The 26,523-nt window shown below is 44.8% G+C and overlaps 1 protein-coding gene across 2 annotated transcripts in view; it reads left to right on the top strand.

Moving 5' to 3' along the window:
• The first annotated feature begins 695 nt into the window (after positions 1–695).
• The window catches only part of LOC147641678 (mechanosensitive ion channel protein 1, mitochondrial-like), a 31,818-nt gene continuing 5,990 nt past the window's right edge, over positions 696–26,523 (top strand). For both annotated transcript variants that reach the window (XM_086798244.1, XM_086798234.1), the window contains exons 1-9: positions 696–902; positions 2,657–2,938; positions 14,906–14,994; positions 15,107–15,229; positions 17,566–17,722; positions 17,814–17,934; positions 18,023–18,123; positions 19,347–19,454; positions 19,564–19,788. In XM_086798244.1, coding sequence (XP_086654370.1) covers positions 810–902; positions 2,657–2,938; positions 14,906–14,994; positions 15,107–15,229; positions 17,566–17,722; positions 17,814–17,934; positions 18,023–18,123; positions 19,347–19,454; positions 19,564–19,788 — 1,299 coding nt within the window. In that variant the 5' untranslated portion in view covers positions 696–809. The remainder of the gene's footprint in view (positions 903–2,656; positions 2,939–14,905; positions 14,995–15,106; positions 15,230–17,565; positions 17,723–17,813; positions 17,935–18,022; positions 18,124–19,346; positions 19,455–19,563; positions 19,789–26,523) is intronic.

Consider the following 26,523-nt stretch of genomic DNA (forward strand, 5'->3'; position numbering starts at 1 on the left):
TGGGTTTTAATGGGTTAGAGCATAATGCAAGGGATAGGGAGTCTACAATTGAACAACATAGATACCATGCTTTGAATAAAATCACGTGTATTCGTGAGGATGCCAAAGAGAGATGAGTTGTGGAAAGTGCCAACTATTTGAGTGTCTAAACGGAAAAGATCGGTAACATATTGAGTATGGGGACATGGAGATGCTTAGGCCTATAAGTTACTCACATGGCGTTGTTTAAGCTAACTAGATTGCTTCTATGTTACATGGAGGTTTTTTTTTTCCGAAAAGACATTGCTCACACCACCCCATCTTGTGGAGCAAGGGGAGGGGGAGCACCACCAGCCAAGATGGCCAACGCCCCACCCCTTAGAGGACTAAAGAGAATTACTTATTTAATGCTTATGTTGCTAGATTAGGCCTTAAAAAAACACTCTTATTCTTGAAAATTTTGAGAATATATTTAATGAAAATGCAAAACAACATTTTGTTCCCCTATTTAGGCCTATATATTATATTATGGATATATATATATATATATATATGATATAATATATATATATGCCTCCAAGCTCCCTTGTAGCTGCTTAAATCTTCTCTTAAAATATTTTTTAAATGTCCCTTTTTATCCAGAGCTGATTGGCTTTACAGCCTGTCAAGCTTGGACGGGCCGAAAACTTAAAAGAGCACAAGAAACGCTCGACTCTCCTTTTTTCGTACGTTGACATGATGCCCAATCGTTTAAATGCGAAGCTGCCGAACGCAAAGGAAACCTGGTTAGCAGAGAAGGCAAAGGTCTCATCAGCTGCTCGTTTTCCGCCATGGCTGCTGCTCTTGTATTACCTTGCACCAGCTTCTCCTTCAGCAACATGGTGCCCCTCTCTTCCCCGTCTGGCAAGCTTCTGTCTCCCCAAGTAAGATCCTTTATTCACACATTCAGTTTTTCTTTTGTTGAAGCCCTACGGCTATCATTCTTGGCTACGTACATGACAGGCAATGGCTATCTATACATAAGTGTATGTGCGCGCGAGCACGAGCACGTGTGTGTGTGAGAGAGAGAGAGAGAGCGAGGTCATCAATTTGGTGTATTCCCAATAGAACAATGTATGATCGCTCACGACAATGAACAATCATGACAACAAATCACTATACAATGACACTGGCGTTCTGGTTAGGTGCTCTTATGTCAAGGCTGCAAGCTCAGTCTCTGGATGGCAAAGTTGCAGAGAATCTCATAGTATTAGGGTCCAGAATGTGAGCCCTTTAATAGCATATCTATGATTGAGTATGACTCGAGCCATGGAAATATGTGTCTATGTGAAATAATCTACATAGATAAAGCTGGCTGGAATGCTGTGCGCAGGAATGGTCCAAAACCATCTTGAAATAAGCAGTTGTGCCGTCCTTGGTTTCATAGTAGATGGGGCGCTTGAAGAAATAGCATCTCTCACTCTTCACCTAATTGATGTCGCATAGATGACAAACTCTACGAGAGTGTTGCACCTAGAGTCATGTCCTTCCTCTACAGTGGTGCAGGTGCAGCCCTGAATCAGCAGTAGAAGGTGGAGGTTTTTGAGCCCCCAATTCAGGAAGTTGTGGATTTGGAGGAGGAGACCAGGGCATCTGCCTAGTTCCTGGCCTGTAGACATTGAGAGCACAGGAAACCAAATTTTTCATCGGATTTCACCTATGAGGCCTTTGCACTCAATATTTTCACATCAGTAAAGCAAGTATTCGGCGAGCAGGGGGCAGGCTTTGGGGCTCAGTGCTGGTGTTATGAGTGTGGTGCAATTGTTTCTTCTGCCTTGTGCAATCAAAGGTTTATTATTGGCTCGTGACAGGTTCCAATATGCAAATGTGATTCGAATACCAAGAGAACAAGAGAGCCCAATGATGCCATTAAGATGCTGATAGGACTTTGACAATGGAAGCTCGTATCATATGAGGAGGGTTGTTTTACAAGTTGGGGGGGGGGGGGGGGGGGAGAGGGGCGAATGGGTCCTTATAGATACCCAAGGAGCTAGATGTTTACCCTTGATTTTTCCCTGAAACTGAAGAGGAGTGTAGTGCCTGGACGTGTACCTGGAAGAATGTCACTCAAGGGTTGCTTAATCTCTAGCCAAAGAAGCTGTGGAGTGCTAAAACAACTGATTAGGCCAAAATAGTACATCTTGTAATGAATTCTGTATAAGAAATCATTTCCTAAGAGAATACATATATGCCTAAGATGTCACAAACAGTGTGAAGCACTGAGTGGTTGCTCTTGTGCTAAGGCTGCACAATTGTTTCTGTTGGAGCAACTGCATGACAAAGGTGCACGGAAATCTTATCACTTGAGGGTCTAGATGGTGAGCACTCCCATTCTAGCCTTAGAAGAAGCAACAGTTATGACAACAATAAATATTGATATAAATGATTTTGTATGTGTGTGTGTGTGTGTGTGTGTGTGTGTGCGCACATGCGCACGGTGCACGTACTTTTGATATATGATGCTGCCTGCAGAGAATTTGTACTGCCTGAATTTGAGGCAATATAAATGAAGAATTAAGTAAATAATAATATTATGATGTCCATTGCCTGTGCTGTATGAATATGCTGTGTTAGCCATTGCCTTTGAAGTGAATGATTATTAGGGACTAGACCTTGCTAAATGTGGTCATTTTGTCAGTTGGCCTCTGGATTTTCAGGGCAGAAGCTAAGAATCCAAGAGAGCAATATGCAGTGCCGTGTTCATGCCCCCTATTTTCTTATCAGAGCACAGCTGAACAAGAACAACAGCAACTTCTCTCACGATCTGATAGAGAGCGGTGAACACTTTTTGGATGACCTTAGTCATTGGATTTCAAAGAAAGTAGCTGAAAAAATTGGTCCTTATTTACCGGAAAACTTCGATGTTCTTGACTGGATTCCAAGTAGCTTCCATGGCAGAATCCATTCTGTGGAAAGGGCTGTAAGTGTTTCATACTTTGAAGTTGGCATGCAATGATATGTTTGTCAAATTGTGTCTGTGTAGTGCGTGGGTGCATGCGCGCGCGCGTGCGTGCGTGCGTGCGTGCGTGTGAGAGAGAGAGAGAGAGAGAGAGAGAGAGAGAGAGAGAGGTGTGTCGTTTGAGTATCAAGCTTGACGATATCGTGCCGGATCCCTCTATTCTGCTCTGTGTGGCTGAGGTCATAGGTGGGGGCCTCAATACTATACTGTAATGGTGGCAAAGCATTTGCCCGCATGCCATGCATGTAACCACTTGTGCATACCAACTGTGTAGGAATGCTTGTCTGGAATAGGGCCTCTATTACCATCGGTGGGCCTCCCATCTCAGCCCGTACAATCTCATGTGGCATAGATGGCTTACTCCTGATCATCCGTGAGATCATCACATGAGGTCTCTCCATATGTCCCCATTCATCATATACATCCTCAGTCTCTAGGCATGTGGGCTCCTCCTCACCCTCCATTTCTGTTTCTGTGAGCTCCTCCTCACCCTCTATTTTTTTTTTTGTTTTTGTTTTGTAAAGGTAAGAACGTAATATTATGCACAGGTAATGTACACAGACCTCATGGCCAACAGCTGGGCTAGAACACAAACTAACTCAGGAAAAGGGGGGACAGAAATAGTAGACAGTCCAGACAATTAATACATTTTCCCGAGCAGTGACGATGGCGCCGAGAAAAAACCCTCTATCAACTATGCATGCAATGGAATTGTGCGGACAATCTGAATCCAAGAAGTGGCCTACCACATGCGCGGAAGCCATGGCCAAAAGCTGCCACAACAGCAAGCCTCAAATTCGTCCAATATGGCCCTGTTTACCCGACTGGCCATGGAAGATGAATGCATTTCAGGTGAGCCAAATGTGCCACAAGTCTCTATTTCTATGTCATTGGGTTCTTGTTTGTTCTTCCTTCTCTTGTGATATAAGCTTGTGTTAGTTGTCATCTCTTGTCTTCACATATTACACATTAGGGCTATTGTTGGTGTGCTTGCCCGTGTAGGTGTTTCTCCATCTTTCCTCATGTTCCATACTTTTCCTAGATTTTCCAGTCGTGGGGGATGCTAAGTTTGCCCTGTCGGCCTGTTTGTTTGGCTGCTCAGGTGAAGGGCCCATTTTCTTTTGCTGGCCGACTTGTGTATGCTGGCCGATTGGATATTTTCCGGTTGTGGGCTTGTCTTGGGGCTGTCGGCCTGTTTTAGACAGGGCCGACTGCAGCCCCAGCCCATATATATATTGGGCCTTGCCCCCCCACATTGTTGTATCATTGTGTATCGGATCTTCAGTGTATATAGCAGAGTTTATACAGCCTCTCTCTCTCTCTCTCTCTCTCTCTCTACACTCCTGCATTTTCTCTCTCATAGTAGTTCGTCTCATTTCGGCTGTGCATTCCGACATGGTATTAGAGCCACAGGTGGCTTGAAGCTTGGAGATAGTGAGAGCTTGAGGGTTTGCTGTTTTTGCTGCAGATTGGAGAATTTCTGGGCTGTTCGGGACATGGAGAAGTAGGTAGAAGGTGGCCATCATTGCTGGATAGCCACCTTGCATAGTGTTTGCAGCCTTTTCTTCATTCCTTTTCCCACCCCCCCTCCCTTCACAAGACCTTGTGAATGCTTGAGATGGCAGATTTGCTCAAGATGGCTGAGAAGCATGTGGAGATCTCCACCCTTCCGACATTCCCGGTGGATCGATAGTTGGACGGGACCAACTATGGCATCTGGAAGGTAATGATGGAGTCTTATGATTTGGCTGATTTCATTGTGGTTGGAGTTCCACGGCCAGAGTTGGAAGAGAGTGAGCTTTTACCTTCTACTAGGAAAGAGTGGGAGGCTCATGCACAGTTATGGGATCGTGTCAATGCCCATGTTCGTTCTTTTATCTTCCTTAATTGCACACCCCAAGTGATCAATCACATCAAACACTTCTTTGTATAACAGGGTATCACCCATGAAGAGGATTTCCTTGGAAGTGCAGAATCCTTCAAAGTCTTCGACGATGCGGGAGCACATCAACAAACTCCAGGCTCTTTAATAGGAGGTTCTTCAGGCTCGGACGGAGATATCTTTAGAGGATATGGCTATCACTTTGTTGTCTCATCTTACCCCTCAATATTCGGCTTTTTATTCTTCTTTGATCACTAGTGGGAGGCTCAGCACCATCACATGGGAGGAGGTTGTGCCGATGGTTTTGGATCAGGAAGAGCGGTTTACAAACCCTCCATAGGGCGGAGATTGTGAGGCTCTGACTGGCGAGCGGTCGAAAGGCCGCAACAACAACAACAAGGGCAAAGGGAAGTCTTCACCGGCGAAGTCTTTTGAGAAGAAGCCCGACTCAAAGCGTGATGCTTTGAAGGCCGACTCAAAGCGTGATGCTTTGAAGGCCAAGTGGACTTGTAACCATTGTGGCCAGAAGGGTCGCTATTGGAGGAAGTGTCCTCAGTGGAGTACCGAGAAAAGTGTTGATTCCTTAGCTGCAGTGCAAAGACTCTAGCTTTTGTGCACTTGGAGATTATGGACACAGGTGCTTCATCTTCTTCGAGCAGGGAGGCAGTTGGTCTCACTGCTAGTGATACGCGGGAGTGGATTCTCGACAATGGTGCTTCCAGGCACATGACTCCTTCTTCACGAGAGTTATTATAGGATCTTCGATGGCAGACATGTCACATCTTCATTGGTGACAAATCCACTATCCAGATTCACAATGAGGGCAGGTTGGAGATTATTCCTGATGGCAAAGGGGGGAAGCATTCATCCCGGCTTCTTTATGTCCCATCCCTTGGTTTTCACCTTTTGTTAGTGCATGAGGTTTGCAAGATTGGCATGCGGGTGGAGTTTGATGAGGATTTTGTTGCTCTCCGGGACAAAGCAACAGGCTAGGCAGTTTGGGAAGGCGGATTGGAGAATGGGATCTACAAACTCTCAGCACTCTCTTCTCTGACAGGTGCTCAGCTCGGTGATTTGTGGCATTTCCGTTTTGGCCACTTGAATGTGGATGTGTTGCGGCAGGCTTTTCGGGACCAGATGGTGGATGGCTTGCGAGATGTTGGCAGCAGGCAGGGACACTGTAGTTCTTGCATTCGTGGTAAACAACACAAGGGGTCTTTTCCGAAGCAGGCTACCAGGCAGGCTTCGAAACCTTAGGAGTTGGTACACACCAACTTGTGTGGACCTATGCAGACTCCATCTTTGGGAGGTTTCTTGTACTTCATGCTGCTTGTGGATGATTGTAGCAGGTTTACATGGGTTTATTTTCTTTCCCAGAAGGACCAAGCCTTTGCTCAGTTCAAGGAGTGGCATGTTATGGTGGAAAAGGAGTTTGGATTGCAGGTGAAGACTCTTCGGGTTGACAAAGGAGGGGAGTTTTCTTCTAATGCTTTCGTACGGAACATGGCATTAAGCAAGAGCTGGCCAATACAGGATCGCCTTCAGAGAATGGAGTAGTTGAACGTAAGAACCGGATTGTGGTGGAGATGGCGAGGACGATATTGGAGCATCGTGATCTTCCTCGTCCACTTTGGGGAGAGGAGAGTGACAAATTTTGGCGCTTTTCTGAAATCCATGCAATTCAGTACAAATTGAGGCCAACTCTTTGTACAACTTTTGGGGCTTTTCTGAAATTCATGTAATTCAACACAAATTGAAGTCAACATATGTACACATTGAGTGTTTTTCTAGACACTATACAGAATCTGCAAGGATACTCTTGCTTGAGGTTGGCATTTGTTTGCATAGGAACATTGGGTTGCTTGGCCGTCCACGTAAGTACTTTTTTATTTGCCTGCGAGTATTAAAGTGTGGATTTTGACATCATGGCTCAAAATGCGACAAATGTAATTGGCGTGCTATCCTAGGAGGATAAGCTAGATGGATCAAACTACTCCTTGTGGAGTTTCATGATCTGGAATCTGTTGGTAGCCAAAGGGCTTTGAGGCATTGTGTGGTGATGACACTTGCCCACCTACCTTGCAGCCAGTAACATCTCAGAGGGAAGCTGCTCAAAGAGCTCTAGGAGCTAAGGTAAAACATCTTGCTCCTACACGAGAGCAGAGAAGATGGGATTACAGCACATTCCATGTCTTTGATAACCCTTTCTGTCAAGAGGTTATCATTTTGCAAATTCGGTCCTGCAAGACAACAAAGCTTGCATGGGACACCTTGGAAGCAATGTACCAGGTACGCAACGAGGCAAGGGTTGCTCTACTTGAAGAGGCAATTGGATACTCTTTCTATGGATGAGGGTGACTTTATGACATATCACCTCACCAAACAGAAAGTTTTGTAGGAACAGTTGTTGAACATTGATGAGGTTATCCCAGACAAATAGCTAGTCCCAAATACTTTGCATTCTTTAAAAGAAAGAGCATCACAGGTTGTAGGCCCAAAGCACAAACTGTAGAAGGTTGGAAACAGTTGATTATTGCTGAAAATGAGCACGAGGGAAGCCCGTGGGTGCTTACAAGCATAAGAGATTGTTGCTACAACTAATGACCTCTAGAAAATATGCAAGAATGAGATGAAAAGTGAGGGGAAAGGTGAGAACCCTTATATATCTCTCCAGAGAGCTAGTCGGCCAACTGTAGTAGGCCGACAGCTGTCCAATAGCATAAAATGCCTAAAAAATGGTAGAAAAAAACCCAAATAATACATGCTAAATATGCCAATGCAGGGTCTCCAATCTTCTCAACCATGTTATCGGACTCATTGATTGTGAGCTTCTCCAGATCTGACACTAGTTTGGCAATCTTCACTGTTGAAACTCTCCCATACCTCCTCTGGATCTCCATCCACATCTGATGAGCATTATTCCAAGTAGAGATAAACTGTGTCCGTATAGACGGAGTCATGCAATGGATGCAAGGTCACAATGAAACGTTTCAATATCGAAACAAAACGATGCTGAAACGATTAATTTTGGAACAAAACGTTTCAACACCAGGTAGGTGGACAATGAAACATTGGACTGAAACGATCATATACATAAAATGTGAAGGTACTGGCCAATAGTTATAAGATGATATTAGTGTATTTATCATCGGTAAACAAAGAAGACATACAAAAGAGAAGAGAAAAGAACAAATAGGATGAAAGAGGGAAAGAGAAAGAATTATAAAAGCTAAAAAGCACACAAAATCACACCCTTTTTCCCCGCATGAAACAATATGGTTTCAATGTGCACATGAAACTTTTCAACACTGAAATGTGAAATGAGTTTCAAAGCCACCGAAACGAGTTTCATGGTGACCATGAATGGATGATGATAAGACAGGCCCAAGCATCCAATTGTCGGAATACGCAGTGGATATGAGAAACAACCGAGAGCACACGCAACAAGACACCACGATGAAGATGAGCCAACACAAGAGAGAACTACCAGCTTGAAAAGATAGAATTGAGGGTGGAAGAGCAAACGCAGAAGAGAGAGAGAGAAGCTGTATAAACTCTGCTTTATACAATAGATCCGGTACACAACACCCAATGATACAAGAGGTGTGGGGGTCAGGGGTGATATTTATATCACCCCTTAGTGCTGGTCGGCTAGCATAAAAGCAATCGACAACACCTAAATGTCCACGATTGTATAAAATAGCAAGTCGGCCAGGCTTGAAAACAGCCAGCCAGCACACTATTGCCCCACGACCACATAAATAGGGGAAAATACGTGGAAAAATAGGGGAAAAATGGTGAAACACCTAATGGGCGGGCACACCCGCAACAAAGGCCCTAGTGTGTAATGTACAGACAAGCGATGACTGCTAACACCCCCTCTCACCTCCTAGATGTGGAACCAACCCCAGTGAGTTGGAGTGCTGTTGGAGCATAGCCAGAGGTAGAGACTTCGTGAGGAGGTCCGCCGCATTGTCCTCCGTTGAACAAAACTCTAGCAAGATGTCATCAACAAAAATCTTCTCATGAACAAAGTAACTCTGGATGACTGTGGGTTCCTGCTATGGAAACCCAATCTCGCCAAGCAACCTCCACAACCGCACCACCTAGCAAGTAGCACCACAAGCAGCCCGATACTCTGCCTCTGCAGCTAACAAGGAAATAGTTGGCTGCCTCTTGCTACTCGATGTAAATCTCCTCGTGTCTAGATCTCCTCCCCAATTTGAGTCACTCCAGCCTTGGAGTCGGACTCCATCTGTCGTTCCCCCTTAGTGTCGTAGAAGAGTCCAAGATCCTCATACCCTGCAGATAGCGCAAGATCCGCAATCTTGCATCCCAATGAGTCTTCAAAGGCGTATGCATGAATGAGCTCAACAGCCCCACCGGGAAGCTCAAGTCCAATCTGGTCTTTAGCAACCAAATCAATGAACCAAATCGCTTCTGATACAAAGAGGCATCAACCTACTGGATCATCAACTATAACTTTGGTATGCCAAGTCTTGGAACCTGCTGAAGACCATACAAGGCCTTTTGGAACCTGTAAACCACCCCCTTTGAACCCGGAACCTCAAAGCCTGGAGGTTGCTCAACATACACCTCGTCGTGTAAGTCACCATCTGCCACTTGCATGGCTTTCCTACAAGTCCTTGGGAAAGAGCTTCCTCAATTGCAGGAGGCTCTTTGTCTCGAATGATATGAGACATCAGAGCATAGCTCACCTGTAAAGGCTCCTTTGACTGACGAACGCAAGAACTGGAATGTTTTTGCTTGTTGCCATCATCTGGCAAGCCATCCACCATCTGGTCCCGAAAAGCCTGCCACAACGTATCCACATACAAGTGGTTATGACAAAACTGCCACACATCACCTAACTGAGAACTTGTAAGAGAGTTTTGAGAGTTTGTAAATCCCATTCTCCACTCCGCCTTCCCATACAACTTGGTTTGTCGCTTTGTCCCGTAGAGCAGCAGAATGCTCCTCAAACTCCACCTGTACACTAGTCTTGCAAACCTCATGCACTGACAACAGATGAAAACCAAGAGATGGGACAAAAAGAACCTGGGAGGAATGCTTCCCCCATCTGCCATCGGGAACGATCTCTAACCTGCCCTAACTGTGAATAGGTATAGTGGAGTCGTCACCAATCAAGATGTGACCTGCGTGCCTTCGAAGATCGTGTAATAACTCCTGGGAAGGAGTCATGTGCCTGGAAGCATCACTGTCTAGAATCCAGTCTCGAGTGTCCCTAGCGGTGAGTCCAACCACCTTCCTGCTCGAAGAAGACGAAACGTTGGTGTCCATAATCTCCAAGTGCACAAAAGCTGGAGTCTTTACGGTTACTGGTGAGAAATCTGCACCCTTCTTGGTGCTCCGCTTAGGACATTTCTTCCAATAGTGGCCTTTCTTGCCACAATTGTTACAGGTCCTCTTTGCCACAATTGTTACAGGTCCTCTTTGCCTTCAAGGCGTCACGATCCACATTGGACTCTTGCTCGGAAGACTTCGCCCGTGAAGACTTCCCGTTGCCAGTATTGCGGCCTTTCAACCGCTGGCCAGTCAAGGCCTTAGAACCTTTGCCCTGTGGAGGGTTCGTAAAACGCTCTTCCTGGTCCAAGACCATAGGCACAAGCTCCTCCCACGTGATGGTGCTGAGCCTGCCACCACTGGTGATCAAAGAGGAGTAGAAAGTTGAGTACTGAGAGGTCAGATGAGATAGCAAAGTGATGGCCATGTCATCTGAAGATATCTCCTTCCCAGCCTGAAGAACCTCTTGCTGAAGAGCCTACAACTTGTTGATGTGCTCTTGTATCGTCGAAGACTTTGTAGGATCCATCACCCGCATCTGCACTTCCAAGGAGATCCGCTTCATGGGTGATACCCTGTCATACAGAGAAACCAAATGTTGCCAAATCCCTCTCGCTAGCATCATATGTTTGATATGATTAATCACCTGTGGTGTGCAATTAAGGAAGATGAAAGAACGCACATGGGCATTGACATGATCCCACAACTGTGCGTGAGCCTCCCGCTCTTTCCGAGTAGAGGGTAACAGCTCCCCGTCCTCCAACTCTGGCTGTGGAACACCGACAATAATGAAATCAGCCAAGTCATAAGACTCCAATACAGACTCCATCATAACCTTCCAGATGCCATAGTTGGTCCCGTCCAACTACCGATCCACCGAGAACGTGGGGAGAGTAGGGATCTTCATGTGCTTCTCAGCCATCTCAAGCAAGCCTGCCATCTCGGGGGGGTTGCTTTGGTCTTATGAAGGGAGTGTGGGTGGGAAAAAAAATGAAGAAGAGGCTGCAACTAATATGCAAGGTGGCTGTCCAACGGTGATGGTTGCCTTCTACCCAATCTCCAAGTCCCGAACAGCCCACAGGATCTCTAATTAGCACCAAAATCCAGCAGTCCATGTCCCGCAAGCTCCAAGGTCTTCAAGAAACAATCCTGCAAGCTCTCCAATGTCTCCAACCTTCAAGCCACCTGGGGCTCTGATACCATGTCGGAATATGCAGCGGATATGAGACAAACAACTGAGAGCACACGCAACAAGACTCCATGATGAATATGAGCAAACACAAGAGAGAACCACCAGCTTGAAAATGCAGAACTGAGTGTGGAAGAGCAAACGCAGAAGAGAGAGAGAGAAGCTGTATAAACTCTGCTATATACAATAGATCCGGACACAATACCCAATGATACAAGAGGTGTGGGGCCAGGGGTGATATTTATATCACCCCTCAGTGCTGGTCGGCCACCATAAAAGCAACCGACAGCACCTGAATGTCCATGACTCCATAAAATAGCAAGTTGGCCGGTATATGCAAGTCGGCCAGGACATATATCAGTCGGCCGGGCCTGAAAACAGCCAGCCAGCACACTTCTGCCCCACGACCACAAAAAAGGGGAAAATACATGGAAAAACAGGGGAAAAATGGAGAAACACCTATTGGGCGGGCACACCCACAACAAAGGCCCTAGTGTGTAATGTACAGACAGGAGATGACTGCTAACACCAATATGCTTCTCAAAGTAGGGTCCACCAAGTGAGGTGTGGAGATGGACATCCACACACCGGCTCCTTCTAGCGATAACTGAGTGTAGAAAGACCAAGTATGATAGTTGGTTGTTGTAATCTTCATGGAGTCACTAACTCGGGGAGGATTGTAGGATGGTATATGGTAGGGGTGGGAGCAAGACCTGGATGAGAGAAACTTAGAGAAGAAAGATTGGGAAGAGGAACCGCCTGGGGAGCAAGAGGAGAGAAAGAAGAAAGGGAGGGAGCGTGGGAAAAGAGAAACAGAGAAAGCAAATCTCTGAGGAAACCTATCCTCAGCACCTAGAAGGGAGCTTCAGCCTCCAAGTGCAAAAAATGCAGCAGTCCCAGAGTACAGATGTAGAAAACGCGGCAAAATTGATGAAGCCTTTGCTCCAATCAGAAAAAACACAACAATTTCTGTAGATCAGCCTATGGCTCTGATACCATGAAAGAAAGAGCATCACAGGTTGTAGGCCCAAAGCACAAACTATAGAAGTCTAGAAACAGTTGATTATTGTTGAAATGAGCATGAGGGAAGCCCGTAGGTGCTTACAAGCATAAGAGATTGTTGCTATAGCCAATGACTTCCAGCAGATATGCAAGAATGAGATGAAAAGTGAGGGGAAGGGTGAGAACCCTTATATATCCCTCCAGAGAGCTGGTCGGCCAGCTGTCCAGTAGCATAAAATGCCTAAAAAATGGTAGAAAAAACCCAAATAATATCTGCTAAATATGCCAATGTAGGATCTCATATAATGACCAGTACAAGCATGAAAAGGTGATGTAGACCCTCTGGAGATGATATATTCCAACATTCTTTGCCTCCCTAGTGTTTGACACATGAACGGATGTGCGGTACGATACTCCTCTTCATGGAGAGGGCAATGAGGGCATGTGCTTGTGCATCTTTAGAGTCCCATCGTCTTTGATTTGTAGTAGGAGGTGCTTGTGCCTGTATCATGTAGCGACTGCAACTTCTCCAGTAGATGCTCCAGGAGTAGGTTGCTATGCAGTGGCCGTTGGACGAGCATCATCGCCTATGACAATACCCCAAAGCCCTTTTGCTACCTCATCATATAGGCCCACAACGGGTATTTAGTCCTGTCAAGCTTGTCCTCAGCAGAGAGCATCTCGAATACATCATTATTAGCCATGACTCAAAGCAAACTAACAAGTTTCCCTAAGCAAATGTCCTTGCACAATGCACTGCAGACACTCAATGTCCACTGGAAGGCAGTCTTCTGAGATGCCCAATGACCCACTGATGACAAAGACCTCCAAGTGTATTGAAATGACAGAGTGTAGGGTAGAAAAGTTATCTGAATAGAGGCTTCATGACCAAAAAGGACCCCAGTGATGGGTGTCGCAATGTTGTATGTCGACGCTGATTGCACGAGGAATGCCGGAATCAACCCAAGGCTCAATTGAGCTCTGTTTTCGAGAAAGCTGAAATTTCATAGAAGGGTTTTGATGGCCTAAACAGGCTCCAATTATGGATTTCTTTGGTTGGCTTGGTACAACAATAGAAAGCCAAAAGTGGATTATATGCGTACTTTTGGGTGTTTGGCATATGCTCTTGTTCCAGAGCAACTCAAAACAACGCTAGATGATAAAGCAATCAAATGCATCTTTGTGGGCTAGAATAAAGAGAGCAAGGAATACCGTCTCTATAATCTAGTGACACGTTGGATTTTTATAGCAGAGGTGATATATTTGCTGAAAATTCAGTTCAGCCCATGCTCAGCTTGTATAAAAGTCATGATATAGGCTCACATGACACGTTTGATGGGCTTTTACCCATAGCCATTAGTGGGGATTCAGTTCAGTCAGCCCCTGTTTAGGATATGCCTCACGTCAGAGGTGGGTGATGCAGGCTTTGCCCGGGACAACCCAACAGAAGATCCGGGAAAGTAGACCAGTTACCACCTTGCTGGAATTTCTGGAGTTGGCTTCCCAACTGGAAAATGCACGCACAATGTTTGAACGTGATACAGGCTCCTCAACTCTTTCCATTCTACCTTCGGAGGACCTAGTAGCTCAACTTAAGCTTGAGCTAGAGGCATTGAAGCTGAGTGAGAAGACCCAGAAGGAAGAAAGTACTTTGGCACAACTCAAGAAGGAGATTGAGGATCCCAAGTCTTAGCAAGAGTCTAGGGAAGGCTTACACCACTATCTTGGCATTGAGTTTATGCATAGAGATGAAGGCATTGTTATGCAGCAAACTAAGTACATAAATTGTTTACTGAAAAGGTTTCACATGGAAGAGTGCAAGAGTTCTACTCCAGAAGAACCAGGTTTACAGCTCAGCATGCACGGCGTTGGTGAACCTTTTTAAGCCGGTATTTATAGCCAGGCAGTGGGATGCCTCATTTACTTGTGTAACACGAGGCTTGACACAGCTTTTGGGGTGTCTTTGTTGAGAAAATTCATGCACAGCCTAGGCACAAAGCATTGGCAAGCAGTGAAACACATTTTCTGTTATCTACAGGGTACCTTGGATCTTGGTTTGTTCTATCCCAAGGGGGGCAGCTTGCTACTTTATGCATATAGTGATTCAGATTGGGCTAGTGATTATGATACTAATCAATCCACTAGTGGGAATTGTCTTTTTCTTGTGGTAGTTCATGCATATCTTGGTTGAGTAAAAAAGCAACCCATTGTTGCCACATCTACATGTGAGGTTGAGTACATGGTAGCCTTCACTGCTACGGTAGATTGTGTATGGCTGAGGAGATTATTGGTTGTAGAGGGGTCGCTCATGCAACTAGTGACACCCTGCGTACATAGGGCCTGAGGATCACGTGTCCGTGTATATGTGGGAGCCTCATCCAAAGCCACCCTTATTTATTCATTTTGCTCAAGTATTTGTGTTTGGATTGCCTGCCTTTTTGTAAGTTATCCTTTTGTAACTTCTTTACCTCTCTAAAATAGGGACTTGATGCTATTCTTAGCTCTGTATGTATATTCTGTAACAGCTTATGTTGCCTTGCACTTTGGACAGGCAACAATTTTTGTTCGTGAGTGCTTGCTATTGGGAATTTTCTACTTTTTATTTACTAGAGTTGGAAGATTCTGTCATTGGCTAAGTCGGTATGTCCCAATGTCACCTTCAATACTCAAAAGTTTGATTATTTTTTTGTGATGTGTTTTTCATCTTCTTTGCTAATTCTTTAGACGTTGTCATGATATGTTTTTTGGACAGGGTACATTATTCAAAGATTCATGAAGGCCATAAACCAGCAGAACTTGACTATGAAGCCTCACCTTATAGTGCCATGGAGGGTCCGCTAAGGGCAGGACTTGTACTTTGGGAATTAACTCGCTTGTAAGTCAGTTTGCCAGACATAATGAAACAACCCTCTCTCTCTCTCTCTCTCTCTCTCTCTCTCTCTCTCTCGGAGAGTGGTATACCATCTACTCGGAGCTGATGTTGCTCTCATGTTTCTATGTTCTTAGTATTCCATGATGAGTTTCCATGGACAGTTTTGTATCACCCCAGTGAGATAGCTATGTTTATGTTTTCTTTCTGTTTTATTTTCCATTCCATGGTGAGATATGCCATGGACATTATTGTATCACTTTGGTCTCATAGGCCCATTGGGTCTTTAATAGACGCTTAATAAATGTTTCTCTCTCTCTCTCTCCCCCTCTCTTAGAGGCTGTGTCCGACCCAGGATGGAGGTACTTGGTGGCATCGACCATGAGGGCGCACAGATTCGGATGACCTCACCCGACAGACGATTCAGGGCATTGATGGTACTAGAGCCACCTTGGCCACTCTTCCTCCTAGGTGGTTTTTTAGAGAGAGCACTCTCGTTGCACGAACCTCAACGGCCGAGGTCTATTAAGCTGATGCAACCCACCACATGGCAGATATATGAGGTCATAGATGCCAAGCCTACACATTTACCTCTCCTTCCCTCTTAGAGCTGGTTTCCTATTACATGTCTCAGCCATTGTAGGGCTACTTGTAACTTGGTCACATGTTCCTTGTAACACGATTTCTCCATGCTGGTTTTATCTAGGTAGCGAGTTTGTTTTCTTTTCCCCACCATGATACCATTACTTCATGGATTTGTTGTAACACTTTTGGTCTCTGGACCTTTTGGTCTCTTGTAGACATTAATATAACTCCCTTTATCTATATTTCTGTCTATCGATCAGCTTGTAATACTTTTGGTCTCTGGACGTTTTGGTCTTTTGTAGACATTAGCATAACTCTCTCTTTATCTATATTTCTGTCTATCGATCTGCTTGTCTGTCTGTCCGTCTGTCTATCTATCTATCTATCTATCTATGTATCTAGTACAACTCCAGTAATACCTGGCGGCAAAGATTTGCGCATCACCACTTAGGTTTTAAAAGGTGAATTCTTGTGGGTTATGACAGGGCTCTTGGGTGACAGCCATGAAGTCTAGGGATTCATTGACGTGTAGCATGGGGCACGAGAAAGACATTGGGGGCGGTGTGAGAATGGTGTGGTTGGTTAGGGTCCCTCTCGACAGCGGGAGGTTAGTGATATATATGTAGGAGTAGTAGCTCATCATCACTATGCCTCGCTAGGGTTTTCATGCTTTTTTCTGTGCTTAAGCTTTCTGTGTTTCCATCTCAATCTTGATAAGAGTTCAGGCAGGAGGGCCTGAAATTTGGTATCAGAGCACGTGGTTTGCGATCAAGGGAGAACACATGCAAGCACTATGAAAAACATGACTGGCTGCTTTTTTTGCCATCTTCATCTTCTATGGGGATGAGAAAGCAAGCTTCATCAATGCAAACGTGAAGGACCTCTTTAATAGCTATGGTAATGCTTCTTCATCAATGGGGGTTTGGATGCAAAGCACCGGAAGTTTGTAGTGGACGTCTTGTGGGGTGGAATCAGTTAGGAATTTATGGTCTCTGACAGCCTGCACAAGAGCTTGCAATTCTTCTTTGCCAGATGGGTTACTGTTAGCAATCACCCTTGTGTGTGTCTGATATTGTGATGGAGGCAGTCCCCATATTGACAAACTTTCTTTAGTGCCAGGAAAAGATGGACATGCTCTGACCAACAGCCACCAACAGCCACCAACAGCCAGGTTGTGTTGTCGGGATTGGCCAAGTGGAGCGAGCCATTTCAATTTGGTTGACCTGGAAGCAATGGACTAGGGAGCTCTCGGCAGCTCTTACTCTTTACACACTCTCTCATTGCTTTTCCTTTTAAATTGATTACTTTTTAGCATAAATTAACAAGTGGTATCTAAGTAAATAAAAAAGGCTGGTCATATAGGAATTAATGTAACCATCACAGCTAGCATTGACATCGATTATACTTTGCATACGGTATACCTATCCTGTAGATTGTGTGACACTAAGTCGATCATAAAACCTCAAATTTTACATTGGCTTTGATTTGCTTGGATGTTTGTCATGACTGCCCTTGCATTTTCAAGCCCTTGACACATGGCATTTAACCTACTTTATTGAGTTGTTATTTTAAAATTTGAAATTTTTTGTATCTTTGGAATGTTTGATCTGGCAATTGGTATACCATCACAAATGCATGTCAAGTTTGTTGCTTGGTAACACATCTACATGGGGGTTGATGACTTGCAACCTCTGTTGAGAAAGGGTAGGATGGCATGAAGCTTTACACACATTTTAAAAAACAAAACTCCCCTACAGGTTGCACGTGGCTGGACCCTTGTTTAAGTTGAAGTTTAGTCTCCTCATGGTTGGGAAGGTTCGGTCAATAGGATTCATTCTTATAGTCACCTGGTTTGTGTTCCGGTGGAAGGAACTGGTACTGCAAAGGTTTTTAACCCAAAACAAAGCTGATGCGGTGACTCTCTCTCTTTCTCTCTCCCTCTCCATGTCTTGGTTTCTTGACTTACATTTGCGAATCTTTCTGACATGGATTATTTTCATCGCAGCCACGATTTATCGCCTTGGACAAAGTGCTGTCACTCTTGTTGTACTATATAGCAGGTACCTGCATAGGAGAAGTTTCTGGGTTCGCTTTGCGGTCTGTGCTGGCAATAGGTGGCGTATCTGGTAAGTAGTCAAAGTCCTTGAAAGGTGTACCTCTTGGTTTTGCTTTTGATTAAGAGTTTTACTTATATCCTTTTGCCTGGTATAATAGGTATTGCTGTGGGGCTTGCAGCGAAAGAGATTGTGGGAAACTTTTTAGGGGGAGCTTTATTGTTCATTACAAGGCCTTTTGTGATTGGAGATAAAGTAAAGGTATGAGCTCAAATGATGTTTTAATAATGTTGTCTAAGTCTGTCTAGGTTCCTATACACACGTATCAGCATCTAGACGAAGCACTACTACTTGGAATCCCCAATGGGTAATGACCACTGACTCATTCTCAGTTTGGACTGTGATGAGCTTCAACTTTAAGGGAGTCAGTTCTATGTCAATTTGGGAGCTGGCAAACACATCATGGTTGTTGAGATGTGTTGGTGGGACCTCACGGGACAGGCCAGCTGCCTAGAACGGGTTCAAATTATACTGAAGATGGGCAGCATCTCCCATCTGCAGCTCACATGGGAGAGGCCAACAACTGGAACAACCCGTAGAACTTGCTAATGGTGATGATTTGGTGTCACAATTTACAGAAGGGCTCATAATACTCAACTGGGGGGACAATAGCCACACTTGTCACTGGGTAATGCCAGACAATGCCATCCTTGCCTATGGTGAAGAAAGGGCTGGGGCTCTAAGTGCGAAGCAAAACGTAATGCGGGATGTGCTCCTAGTGGCCGCAACGAGTATTTATGAGATTGGTCTGGATAGCATGGATGGCTTCTACAGGAGGTGTCGCTAAGCCCTTGGTGGTCTTGTGTACGGTGCTCTCTAAATCTGCCATGCTGCTATGCTTCTGATCAACCCCCTAGCAAGAACCACAGGAATCATGGATGTGGGCATGATGGACATCTGCTGATGTGATAGATGAAGAGCCAGCTCAGTGCCATCCTCCTTGTAGGGAAGCCCTGCCCCCCTTCACCACCCATGCCATGGTACCCTAAGTGATAAAGTGGTCATCATGGCAATCCAAGGTGAACAGGTGCAGGACCCTGCGCCAAACTTGCTCACTGCTCCCACAGGTAATGGCACTGGGACTTTAAGAGATCCACAGCAGCGGCAATCTGCTCATGTATAATCAAAATTCTTAACTTCAATCTTTCCAATGAAAACAATTATTTGATTGGAATTTTGCTAGTCTTTCAACATAAGAATAGGGGAAAGATAAAGTAGGATTTCACAGACATGAAAGTAACAATGGCAAGTAAGGACACGAAAACAGAAGAGCTGCATGTTGCATTAGAAGATGCCAAGAAGCAACTTGAAGAATTTAGAAAATGTATCTAAGATGCCTCTGATAGCCATGCACCGGGATTGAATATTCTTATTCAGTCTTCCTTTCATATTTCATTTCAGACTTAACTTCAATTGTTTTGCAGGCGGAGTCTTTTGCAGGTCGGGTGGAGGATATAGATTTCCTCCATACAAAACTAATCGGACATGACAGATCACCTGTGCTTGTACCAAACCAAGCAATCATGAATGAGGTTATCCAAAATCTCATATAGACTTTGAAGTCTTTCTGTTTCTTATCTGAAAGTTTTAGAGCCAACCTAACAAGTCCTTCAACTGACAGTTCCTAGTGTTGTTCTGTAGGTCATAATAAATTACTCGAGGGCAAAATGCCGACAGCTATTCGCAGTCTTTAATTTGCGTAATGAGGATATCTTTCTTGTTGACAAGATTACTGACAAGATCACAGAGTACCTTATCAACCACCCAAAAGTTGATCTTGAACATGGCACCAAGCCGGTTTGCTATTTGAAGACCATGGGCCCCAATGGACTTGAACTTGAGCTGCTCTGCTCCCTCAAAGAAAAGGTTCCCTCTTGTTCTCAAGGCACTAGTTTTTGGTTTCCTAGCATTAGTTTCATTTGGTGTGTCTGCTTAGTGAGCGTTTAATCTGATAGATGTGCTCACAAGTTTCTATAGCACAACAAGAGCTAGCCTGGTTCTATCATGGTAGGTAAATAGGTGTGTTTTGAAGGTTGTCCTTGAAATTAGGCTTTAGTGTAAGGGATGACTTATACTTGGTGATGACATTCATGTGTGCAATGGGGGAGGACTTTGAAGTAGCAAGTGCACTGCAGTGCCCGAGGATGGAAGTCTTAGGACATGAGCAAAGAAGGTGAAAAAGTGCCTTGTGTTAGAAGCAGGAAAAGTGCTTGTGAAGCTGAGTGGGTGGCATGAAAAGGGTACCGGAAGGCAGAGGGTGAAGATCGGCTTTGATAAATTTGCAGGCAAACCACCATTTGAAACCACCTTTGAGGGTGAACCTATGATGGATCTCCATAAATTAACAGGCAATCCACTATAATGAAACCACGTTTGGTCAGCCCTTGAAAGCTGTGTTGCTAGGGGGACTGATATAAGTTGATCCAGCTTAGAGTTTCCACTCGGATACTTACCAGACCATTGGGAGAATCATCAGATTACTTGAGCCATATAGGGAGTAGGCTGTGGAGCTAAGGCAGGAGCTCAAAGGTTGTACTCTAGATGATTGTGACAAGAAGCAATATTACAAGTTGCTGCAAGCACCCAAGTCACAAGCACCACCCTAGATGCCAAGTCAAGTGGGTAAAACCTAACAATGGTATCAGAGCGATTGGTCTAGGGTTAGGGAAGAACTTACCTCTGCTGTTGTCCTACTGCGGATTTCCATCCGTCGATAATTCCGTCCATCAGACTTCCATCCATCCAGCATTCCGTCTGTCACCTTCTGTCTGCAAGTTTCCATTGAGAGATTCCGTCAACTTCTGTCTGTAGATTTTTGTCGACAACATTCCATCTGTCTGTGGACAGTTTTGTCACCATCTGTCTGACAGTTCCGTAGTCGTTCCATTTCGTCTGTCGATAGTTCTATTGTCTCGTGATGTTTGTTGTATCCATCCAGCAGTGCTGCCAAGGAGCCTAGGAGGAGCAGCAACCTCCGTTGGAGTGGGGGGAACCACTGTCACTGCTGTGGGCAAAGGAGAAGCTGGCGGAAGACGAGCCACGTCGGCTACCAGAAATTTAGCTTGCAGCGGGTCATCTTCTTGTGATCTGTGCATTCAAGAGCTTTAAGATCAATTCGGGTAAAATTTCAGAAGCATTTTTGTACATTTGCTTTTCAGTATTTCTTTACAGATTTTCGGCCTTTTGGTGCATCAACTCTTTTGGAAAGAGTTTCTGTTTGGCACACTTTTGGGGCACTAGCACTTACAGAATCCAGTGGGACTTGGTAAGCTTGGTCAGGCCGAACATAGCTGTCCGCTTTGCCCTGTGTAGCACTGTGCTTAATCCAAGTGTGGCCTACTTTTGGCAGTTTGAGAGAGTTTTGCACTGTTTCCATGGTTAGTCGCAGGATTACATTTTGCCCTCCTTGGCCTTGGATGGGATTTATGTGAAAAGCTTTTATTGTGTGGTCATACGAGGCCATGGCCCGAAAACATCTCAGGTAGTACATGCCCGAAGGTGGCAACTGGAAGAAATTGAGGAGTCCTACCTTCTGTAGGAGCTGGCTGGCATTGGCATCTCTTGTCCATACATCAGGACGTTATGCTTAGGGACGATCTCCCACCCAGTCTGGCATCCTCTCGCCCTGAGGACCATCACATTGATTTGGTCCTTGGATCAGATCCTCCTAGCAGGTTTCCCTATCGTCTTTCAAAGACTTTAGAGGGTGAGTTAGAAAAGTAGTCATCTGAGCTTCTCCGAGCCGGATTTATTCCTCACCATTTGTTGCACCTGTCCTATTTGTCCAAAAGAAGGACAAGTCTGCACGCGTTTGTGTAGATTACAGGGCATTAAACAAACTCACCATTAAGAATAAGTTTCCTATGCAAAGGATAGAGTACATTTTGGAGCGTCTAGACGGTGCTAAGTTTGTCACTAAGGTCGACCTCAAGAGTGGTTACCATCAGGTCCGCATTTTTGAAGCTGACATTCCCAAAACAGCTTTCCGGATAGAGCGTGGTCACTACGAGTTCGTAGTCATGCCTTTTGGGCTTACAAATGCACCCGCAACCTTCAATAAGATGATGTCTAGGATTTTCGCAGTCCACATTGGGAAGTGTGTTTTCATATTCCTTGATGACATACTAGTCTTCTCAGCCACTGCGGAGCAGCATGAGAAAGATGTGGAGAAAGTCTTGCAACTTTTGCGAGAAAATGAGCTCTACATAAACGCCAAAAAGTCTGTCTTTGGTGTTAAAGAAGTTCAATATTTGGGCTATATTATCGGTTCCGATGGGATTAGACTGGATCCATCAAAGGTTCAGGAAATCTTAGATTGGGACATTCCTAAGACCGCCCAAGAAATCCGCTCATTCGTAGGTCTTTGTCAGGCCTACAGTACCCATGTCCATCAGTTTTCCAACCTTGCAGTACCTCTTACCTACTTGCTCAAGGGGGTGAAGACTTGCAAGCAGAAAGTCTCAGTTACAGGTAAGGCACTTGATGCATTCCGTGCACTCCAGAAAGCTGCCTCAGAAGCCCCTGTATTAAAGTTAGCACCTTGGGATGAACCTTTCGAGGTCATCATCGATGCAAGCAATGTAGCCATAGGTGCAGTTCTTCAATAGCACAATAGACCCGTGGCATATTACAGTAGAAAGTTGGATATCGCCGAAAAGAATTATTTGGTATATGACAAAGAGCTTTTGGGTGTGATCCATAGTAACATAAAAACCCGTTTTGCCCTCTCGAAACGGCACGAAACGTTTCTGGCACGAAACGTTTCGAAACAAAATGAAACCTACCCATCGAAATGGTGTTGCGCCCAAATGTAAAGTGAGGTCAAAAAAACAGGTGGGAGGTTTTTTTTTTTGCAAATGCGATTTTTGCCGTCGTTTCTGTCCTTGTTTGCTGCCCATTTACTACTTCACGCATCCGACGCTTCTTCTCGGCCACGACTTGTTGGTGCGCCTCTTCTCCTCGTCCACTCCTCCTTTTCGCTCCTTCACTTCTTCTCCTCCATGCCTCCTCTTCCTCTTCCCTTTTCTTCTTTCTCTCTTTCCTCCACGGTCCACCCCTCCTCTTCCCTCCTCCTCTTCCCTCCTCCTCTTTCTCACCTTTTCTTGTCTTCCAACTTTCTCTCCTTTTCTTCTCACCTCCCTCTTCCCTTCCAACTTGTTTCTTTCCTCCTCTCTTTCTCCTCTTTTCTTGCCCAAATTTCGAAAATACCAAAAAACCTACTCCCAAAAATGATGAATTTCATACTCCCTAGTCCCAAAAAATGCATCTTCATCTTTCTGTTGGCTATGTTATAAATTTGGTATGTGTATATAAGAAGCGTCATTTCGAAACCTTTGCGTTTCGTCCAAAACAAACGAAACGAAACCTTCGAAATGATGAACAATGAAACGGACGAAACGTTTCATGTTACTATGGTGTGATCACAAAGCTCAAACATTGGAAGCTTTTTCTTTATGGACAGGTCTTCATAGTAAAAACAAACCACCAAGCACTTAAGTGGCTTCAAACTATGCCGAGTGCCCAGTGGAGTGATCGACAGGCTAGGTGGAGTCAACTCTTCCAACAATTTGGAGGAATGATTGAATATATCCCTGGTAAGCATAACCCAGTAGCAGATGCTCGTAGTCGAAAGGCCAGCATCCAGGCAGTCCAAGAATCTACCATTTTCGAAATCACGGGAAAGGACTTAGATAGTATGAAAGACCAATATGTTGACTCCCCTGAGTTTGGTACTCAGTACAATTTGGCTCTCAATTTTGAGCTAGGCCATTATTCCATCTAGAACGGTTGGTTGTTCTTCAAGAACTGCCTGTGTGTCATTCGAAAAAAGCGTTTTGCTCTTCTCCATGATGCCCATGACTCCTTAGTTGGAGGACATAGAGGTATCAACAGTATCCTCGAGAAATTAGAACGGTCCTTTTATTGGCCAAAGATGAGGCGTGATGTCTATGCACATGTACAAGCCTGTAAGATTTGTCAAAAAGGAAAGGTTTCACATACAAAGAAGGCTGGTTTACTTCAACCTTTGCCTATTCCCGACGGACCTTTCATCGACATATTTATGGACTTTGTAGGGCCTCTACCAGCATCCACTGGATCTTGTAACACTCAGTGTTTTACCATTGTGGATCTCTTTAGTAAATTCTGCATGCTCATCCCATGCAAGCATACGGCCACAGCTGAGCATGTAGCCCGTTTGTTTCTCAAGCATTGGTACCCAATTTGTGGTTTGCCTAGCACAATTACATTAGATAGAGATTCTAAGTTTACCTCGCATTTCTGGAGGGCATTATTTGAAAACTTTGGAACTAAGTTGCAGTTGTCTAGTGCATTCCATCCACAGACAGATGGCCAAATGGAAATTTATAACCAGTTCCCCTTTGATGTTCTCAAGTCATACTGTCATGACCAGCAGTCCAAATAGGAACATTATCTTCCATTGGTCCAAGCTATTTTGAACGACACTCATTTATCTAGTGTCGGACGGACTCCATATGAAGCAACCTTTGGTCACCGTTTCTCTTCTCTTTTGACGAGATTGGTGTCTCCATCTCTAGAGGCTAAGAAAACCACGGAAGTATTTTCCGAGATCATTGAGTCAGTCAAGGGCCGCTTGACCAAAGCACAGGAAGCATATAGCAGACAGGTGAATAAGTCTAGACGAGATGTCCACTTCAAAGAAGGGGATTGGGTCTATTTGCGTATCATGAAACAAAGATTGAAACAAGTGGGCAAACGTTGTCCCAAGCTTTCATTCTGTAGTTTTGGCCCTTTTCCGATAGTTAAGAAGTTAAGTGATGTCTCCATGAAGTTAAAGTTGCCTACGAGTTGGACAATGCATGATGTTTTCCATGTTTCTTGGCTAAAACCATATGTTGGTCCAGAAGTGTTTGATGTTTCAGATGAACAGCAGCCAGACGTGGTAGACGAAGCAGCCAGACGTGGTAGACGAAGCAGAAGTCATCGAGCCCGAGCAGATCCTTCTTCATCGTTGGAAGCATGGTTCCGGTCGACGGATACGTCAGTTCTATACGAAATTCCGAGATTGAGGTACCCACGAAGCTGTATGGCTAGACGAGGAGTTCTTTCAGGAGTACCCCCAGTTGTTGGCGGACTACTTGGATGCCATGAACCTGCCGCCAAGCTAAGCAGGAGGGAATGTCACATGTGCTCTGCACTGTAGTGCATGGTGACAAATTGGCTCATCATCAGCAGTGAAACATTTGTACAGAATAAGTACCATTTAGGATGATATTTGTCGTACGCTGTGACCCCATTGTATATCCTCAGTCCAGGATAAGTCAGGCACGAGCTACGCAGGTCATTCTCAGCCATAGTCAGTCAGTCTAAGTCCCTTAACCCACTTAAAGAGTCAGTAGAAACCTTAGGGTTTGCATCAGAAAGCATCCTGCATATTGCACAGCATTCATGCATAGCATCTTGACCATTGTAGGAACCCTAGATAGCATCCAAGATTTATCCAAGATTTTTTTTGGTTATTTTCCCATCATTTTCAGCATTTTATACATCATTTAGACATTTTATTTGGACATGTGCAGTTGGCCAGCACTGTAGCCAGCCGACTGGCACATCTTGTCCATATAAAGAGGCTTTGCATAATCATTTAGTCATTCAATCATATTCAGCAAGAGAGCCATCAAGCGCTTGTCATCGTCAGCCTCAAGAGCATACGCGATTGCAGTTTCAGCCCTCTCTCTTCAGCGTTTGTCTCCTACAGCCCTAGGCGCCTCAAACGCATGAGCATTCAGCCATCTACATCAGTAAAACGCAGCAATTCAGCATTCAGCCTTCAACCTTCAGTCCATCTTGCGTTTTCTGCATCCATACAGTTTTCAGCATTCATCCATAATCCATTCATTGTTTTGCTCCAGCCACTTGGTGAAGGTAAAACGCAGCATTCTCATTCATTTAGAGCATTCATACTCTCTCTAGAACAGTCCCAAACAGCCTCTCTCTCAGCCCTAGCTTTGCATCCCTCCCTCATTCCATTGGGAACAGTGCATAGGCTCGAGATTGGATATCTTTGGTGCTTCTACAGCAGGGCACAGTTCAGCCCAACACTTGGTCTTCAGAGGTCTTGCGTTTGGCTTATCGTCAGTCACATTGTCAGTCTCTTTAAAGATAATAAAGCAAATACTATCTCGGTAATGGGATACGGGGCCCTTTAGTGGTAATTTGGGACCCCATATGGTGTAGAGTTCTCATCTCTCTCTCATATCTCTCTAAAGTTTGAAGTATTAAAGTGGATTGCTAAACTGGCGAAACTCAGGATACAGAAGACGATGTGAGCATTTGTGTGACAGGATCCTCCAATACGAATACTTCCGCTGCATGTTACATCGTGAGCTAGGAGTACCACTGGCAAGAGGGGATTGAGCAAGACAGAAAAGCAAAAAGTTGCTTTTTCAAAAAGCAGCTCTAGTGCCTCCCACAGGTATAAAACAAGCATGAGCCTCTCTTGATCAAATCAACAAGATCATTGAAGGGTGGAGCTCATCATCGCCATCATCTAATTGGGGAGCTCATCATCGTCATCCTAGCGTGGGGACTTATCTCACCGATGCCGGCTGTTCAACGCCA

The sequence above is a fragment of the Cibotium barometz genome, chromosome 1, assembly GCF_041138505.1.
Source record: "Cibotium barometz isolate CiBa-2024 chromosome 1, ASM4113850v1, whole genome shotgun sequence".
NCBI lineage: Eukaryota > Viridiplantae > Streptophyta > Polypodiopsida > Cyatheales > Cibotiaceae > Cibotium > Cibotium barometz.